This window comes from Corvus hawaiiensis, chromosome 1, assembly GCF_020740725.1.
Source record: "Corvus hawaiiensis isolate bCorHaw1 chromosome 1, bCorHaw1.pri.cur, whole genome shotgun sequence".
NCBI lineage: Eukaryota > Metazoa > Chordata > Aves > Passeriformes > Corvidae > Corvus > Corvus hawaiiensis.
Genome location: NC_063213.1, coordinates 98,333,400 through 98,339,704, shown reverse-complemented (window position 1 = coordinate 98,339,704; position 6,305 = coordinate 98,333,400). Strand labels below are relative to the sequence as shown.

General features: G+C 57.3%; 1 protein-coding gene across 2 annotated transcripts in view; it reads left to right on the top strand.

Moving 5' to 3' along the window:
• The window catches only part of KCNH6 (potassium voltage-gated channel subfamily H member 6), a 32,928-nt gene that overhangs the window by 1,410 nt on the left and 25,213 nt on the right, over positions 1-6,305 (top strand). For both annotated transcript variants that reach the window (XM_048320344.1, XM_048320352.1), the window contains exon 2: positions 1,848-2,078. In XM_048320344.1, the coding sequence (XP_048176301.1) occupies positions 1,848-2,078 (231 nt within the window). The remainder of the gene's footprint in view (positions 1-1,847; positions 2,079-6,305) is intronic.

Genomic DNA, 6,305 nt, shown 5'->3' with positions numbered 1-6,305 from the left:
CCAAGGCAAAATCTGCAGGTGAGGGCAAGGCAGAAAGTAAATTGGGGGGTGAAAATACCCCCAAGGAGACCTGGCTCTGCAGCTCCTTCCCATCCTGGTCTTGGTCACATCCCTGCACTCAGCACAGCTTGCTCCGGCGCCCTGCCAGCCCTGTAAATCCTGTCCTGCGCCAGCCCAGCCAGGATCCAGACTGGATCCAGTCCATGGAGCTGACACTGGATGGGGGAAACTGTTCATCACAGGTGGGGAGTGTGCCCCAGGAGCAGGGCTTTGGGAGAAGGTCCCTCCTTGTGCTGCCTTCCACCTGGCAAAGCAATTTGGATATAGAAGGATCGGGAAGAATGAACTGGGAAACATTTGTCTGTGGTGGTTTGTGCTGTTTGCAGCATCGGTACCGTCATCAGCCCTGTGTGGGAAAGGGAAAGGTGCCGGAGTGGGAGTCCCCCACAAAGGGCCACCAAGGGGCTGTCACAGGGTGGAATGAAGCAGGAGACTTGTGCAGCATCCCTGGGGACACTGTTTTTCCTGGGAGGCACCCTCCAGAGCTGAGACTCTGCAGGTGCCATTGGGGAGAGCCCTGATGTGCCTGGGAGGGGTTCCCCCACCCCACCAGGTCCTGGCGCTCAGTGCTGCAGCTGTGCAGAGGTTTCTCTTGCATTTGGGTGAAATTCCCAGTGAGGCTGGAGTGCAGCAGGGTTCTGGAGCGTGCAGGCTGCAGATGCCATTCCTGGGTAATCCAGGAGATTAATTGGGGTCTGGGCTGGGAGGCAGCCTCCAAATGGACCCTCTGCTCAGACTTGCCTCCAGCTCCAGCCCAGAGCTGATGCCAAATGTTGAGGGAGACGGTGCTGGGGGGCACATGGCATCCCATCACATACACATCCAGGCCCCTGTCACATCCCAGCAAGCCTGTCCCACAGCCCAGCACTCCCCGATATCCTTGGAAAAAAAACCAAAACCAAACCAAATCAAAGCTCACCCCCAAGATAAGGATGGAAGTGGCTCCATGTGGGCTGGATGACGTGGGCTGTGCAGCGCTGCCACACACCCTGGCAAGGCAGTGAGTCTGGCCTCAGTCCAGCCTAGGTGGCTGCAGTGCCAGGAGGGAATGGGCCAGCACCACTCCCTGCCTCAGTTTCCCCTTTCCTTCACTTGAGCACTTTTCTTTTTGAGCACAGGGGTGACAAAGCCCAGGGGGATCTGGATTTCACCTTCAGCCCAAAGGCACAATTATGCTACAAAACATTAGCAGAATCATTAATGTGATGGGTTTCACCCCTGCTTCCCATGAAGCCAAGCCTCACGCTTACTCCTCCTCTTGCCCCTTGCCTGACTTCAGTCAAACCTGAGCAAGGGTGGAAAGTCTCTGAGATAACTCAGGTCCCTGATAAGCTCCTGGGAAAGGACAGAGGCTGCAGCTCTCCTTCTGCCTGCAGGGCCGGTCAGGGACAGCTTGCCCGTGTGTTAGACGGCAGAGAGTCCCCACATGCCAGCGGTGAGATGTCAAGGCTGCAGGGATTGGCCAACCCCAGCAAAAACTGCCTCTACTGAGAAACCCCATTTGGGTCCCCCTGTCCCAACAGTCTCAAATACACATGAAACTGGGAACACTTTCTCTCTCTGAAGAGCAGAGCAGAAGGCAAGATAGTACCTGGGATGCTGTGGGCTGAGGTCAGCCACCTTCCCCCCAGACCTGTCACCGGTGTCCCCAGGGAGCCTGTTTCTGCACAAGCCCCACAGTGGGTGACATCAAAAACCACAAGCTCCCCCCCTGCACCCAGGCCGTCCCCAATCCCTGTGGGTCCCCACCACCCCTCTAAGCCTCGTGCTCTCCTGCCTCCCCGCAGACCGCAAGTTCCTCATTGCCAACGCCCAGATGGAGAACTGTGCCATCATCTACTGCAACGACGGCTTCTGCGAGATGTTCGGCTACTCCCGCGTGGAGGTGATGCAGCGGCCCTGCACCTGCGACTTCCTCACCGGCCCCGACACCACCAAGAGCTCCATTGCCCAGCTCACCCAGGCCCTGCTCGGCTCTGAGGAGTGCAAGCTCGAGATCCTCTACTACCGCAAAGACAGTAAGAGCTGCTTTTTGGGGTGATCCAGTGGTGGGAGGTGTGACCTGCCCTGGATTTGGGCTGTGAGAAGCCAGTGGTGGCTGATGCTACCTGGGCATCAGGATTGCACCCAGGCTCAGGGCTTTGCTGAGAGCAAATCCATAGCGGCTCCTGGTGGGATGGAGGCATCTCTGCTGTGATGGAGCACATTGGGACCTTGAGCAGTGGAGGATGTTGCCAGATTATTTGGGAGTCAGGTCATTTGTGAGCCCTTGGGGATGGCTCAGAGCTCCTGGGACAAGCAATGGCATTGCTTGTGGGATCCCTGCACCAGGAATGAGAATCCAGTGGGAAGCCCAAGGGGAAGCCCAGCTGGGACACAGGTCTCCCAGTCTGTGCTCCAAGACGAGATGAGACAGACCCCTCATCTCTGCTGAGAGTGGGTGCAGCTGACGGCCTCAGAGCTGCCTTTCCAGTGAGCAGGATGCGGCTGTGCGTGCACAGATGGAATTACGTTAAGATGAAAATGAAGCTTTGATGGAAAATACGAGTGATTAGTTCTAATACGGCAGGAAGTTAAATAAATATTTAGTGCTTGCTGCTACAAAACAGCAGTGGCCAGGGCTCCCAGGGCCAGGGGAATGCAGGTCCAGTGCTCACAGGAGGTTAAAAATATGAAGTGTTTCCTTTTTTTAACCTGTGGAGCTTTCCCATTGCTTCAGATTGTACTGATGGGGGCTTGGCCTGAGCACGGGGCTGTGCCCCACTGCTGGCAGTTCCCAGGCAGCCATTTAGAGAAGAATCACTGGAAGCAAAAGGAAGGAGCAGGCAGGAACCCTGGCTCCCAGCCCAGCACCTCATCTTGGGGGCTGGCACCTGGGTGTCCTGGCCTCCCTCCCAGACCCTATCTCCCGGGCTGGCATCCAGGTGCCAGCGTATCGGCCCCGGAGTTATTCACTGGCAGCACCTCTGCGTGTTATCCTGGTGGGCCCTGACCCTGTGTGGTGGCAGGATCAGGCCACTCGGTCAAGGCTCTTCCTGTGGGGCCTGTCCTGGGTGGAGAGGGGCCATGAGTGGTGCCAGGGCTGGGTGCAAGTCCCCCCTCAGCAGCTGCAGGGCCTGGCTGGAGCCCAGCACAATGCGGGAGACACACAGAGAAGCGGCACACACTGTCCCCCTGCTCCCATCCCAGTGCCAGTGCGTGGCCATGTTCTGGCCATGGCAAGGACAGCGTGTGCAGCCCTGTTCCATTTCCTCCCTCCCTCCCTCAAGATAGTTTCCCATTCCGTCCCTGGGGACTACTTGGCTTGCGAGCCCAATCGATCCATTGCCGTGCTCCCTGCTTTGAAGCATTCCTGCTGGGCTCACGGGATGCTCAGTGCTGTCCTCAGAGCCCTGCTCTTCCTCTAGGCCATGGGGAACTCTCAGTGCAGCTCTGAGCTGCTTTCTTCTCTTTCTTATTAAAAAAGAGGGGAAAAAATAAAAAAGCCCAGAAGCAAACCCTTCATGTCTATTTTTAAAACCCAACCCCACCAGCAGCATGCTTTCCAATTGTTTCCCCCCAGCACTCAGCCTGCGACCGCTCAGCCCATTATAAATGGGTCTTATCAGCAAAGAAAAGGCTTTTGCATTATAGGGAGCTGCTGCTTAATTAGCCGGCGGAGCTCCGAACCTGCCTGTCCTCCTTTTCATACCAGCAGCACCAATCTCCAGCCTCGACCTGCTGTTTATTACTGCGGTACTCCCGGCTCTGCAGCTCGCGGGGTTGTTTCCTCGCTTTTCTGGCTGACAGAGGCAATATTATACCCAAAATCTGCCCATTGGAGCCACCCAAGCAAGGCCAGGGTGGGATGGATGGAGGTAGGTAGGAAGGGGGCACCCAAGGGTGTCTGGGCTGGTGGGTTCTGGGGACAGGCAGGATGCTGAGTGATGGGGTGATGCGTGTCCCTGGGGACAGCCTGGCTGCTCGGTCCCCACCCGGATGCCCATGCTGTCATCACCTAATTATAAACAGAGCCAAAAGAGCCAGGGGTGCCAACAGCGAGCCCAGCTCTGAATTGGAGCCAAGAACCAAGTACCTGTGGGGGAAGATGGGAGCAGCCCAGCCAGGGCAGTTGTCCCTCCCTGCCATGCCAGCCCCACAAAGGCCTCAGAAAGAGAGAAGAGCCCATTCACAGCCCATGTGGGCTCTAATCCCCAGGCTCAAAGCTGGGAGATCAGTGAAAAGTTAATTTCCTTACAAGATGCTACACAGCTGGGACTGCCCCAGACAGGGGGGTCAGCACGGGATCAGCTCCTGCCGCAGCAAGGAGCAGCCGTGGCCTCCAGCCCTGGGGACACACTGTCCACTGCGGCCAGGGCGAGCTCAGATCCTCCAGCATCCCCTGAAGATGACGCCAAGGAGCTGGTGGAGCTGAGCTGCATCCAGGGTTGGGTTTTTTCCCTCTCCAGGGGTGATGCTTTGCAGCAAAGCCACTGGTCAGGGCTCACAGGGACCCCAGGGTGGAAGGTGGCCGCGGGTGCTGAGTGCCACGGTGCTAGCATGGCCTGAGCAGCAGCAGCTGGTGGCACTCGCTCCACTTAATCTGCATGAATGTGATGCTGATGAATATGAAAGGGGAGATGTGGCTGTGACAGCCGGAGCAGATGGTGGGGCAGCCCCAGCCCCTCCATCCCATCCCCTCCAGGGCAGAGCCCACAGCTCATCCCCTCCAGCAGCAGTTTGTGACAGTCCCCTTGGAACCCGGATTAGGGACCAGGATTACGGACCCGGCAAACTCATAACACTGGTGTGGAAGCCAGGATTTTCCCCTGGGGGCTCCAGGAGTGGGAGGGTCCGAGAGTGACTGGGGTGCCCAGTGTCACTCAGCGTATTCCCCCAACAGGTCCCCATGGGGGGTCCGAGCAGGCAGCCAGGCAGGCATGGCTTGGGAATTGTCACCGCACCCAAAGGGGTGGCACAGCCCAGGGCACATCCATGGCACTGCACCTCTCCAGCAGCTGCTGCCAGGAAGCCTGGCTAAGGCAGGCAGGGATGGATCCGGCCAGGGTTTCTCCACACAGCTTTGTAAACAGCGACATGTGACATGCCCACCGGGAGCAGGAGGGCAAATCCCATCAGCAACTGCTGGATCCTGGCACTGTCAGGGATTTGGTGCTGGCAGCCCAGGGAGCCTCTGCTCCTGCCCTATGGGGTGGTCAAGGCAGGACTAAGGAGACTTCTTGGGTGTTGGAGGAGCAGGAAGGCACAGCCAGCTGACAAACCCCAACCCCAAGTTGAGCTCTTGGCTTGCACAAACCTATGGGGTTTATGCCAAGCTGGGGCTGTTTGCTGTTTGCTTTAAGGGTCAGGCTGTGACCTCGGGAAAGGGACGGACATCATGGCCCAGCTCCAGATGGGAACTTATAAACATCCCGCCTCACAATGGCAAAAGCTCTGGTCCCAGAGATCCTGTGCTGTGGAGCCAATTCTTCCATCCTTGGCATGGCTGTGCTGCAGCTCCAGCCACCCCCATTGCCCTGGCTGGACCCCAGTGTGACTAGGGCACAGAGCTGGAAGAGACACATTTTTCATCCTCTGCTGCTCCACAGATGCTTTTTGCTTCGACCTGATGTCCCATGAACAAGAGGACAGGCCCAGGTCATCCCCAGTACCCCCAAGAATGCTGCCTGCAGTAAGCTTTTTCCTGAAATTCCTGCCCTGGCAGAGTCCCTGATTCCCACCCCAAGCCCTCCATCCTCATCCCCGATGACTGTTGTATCCACAGTGGGAGGTGGCCCCATGTGCCATGGGAACAGGGCCCTGGGATAGCCAGACAGCCCCAGGAAATGCTATCAGCACCGCAGCTTTGGCCACACAGCCCTGCTCTAAGATGTAGTAATTCCTGCAGCCAGCAGGATTTAGCAAGGGAAGGACTGAGGGCCTGGATGTGACCACTCACTTCACTTGCAGAGGAGGTTAAGATGCATTTTACCAACCCCCTGTATTGATCCAGGACCCCTTTTGGTTACTGGGGATCAGAGCATCCTTCCACCTGCACCCAAAACTACCCTGCTAGGCTTGGATCTTTCTTGTGGCCACAGTTTGGTGGTTACCCTCAGCCACCTGACACTCCTGGTTGTCCTTCTCCACTGCTGCTTCCAGCCAGAGAAGCCTGTAAGTGCAGGAATCCTTGCCCTTCCAGACCGCACAGGGGAACCTCCATCGTGCTGATGTTACTTAACAAGGTCATTTTTGCTGGCCTGGCA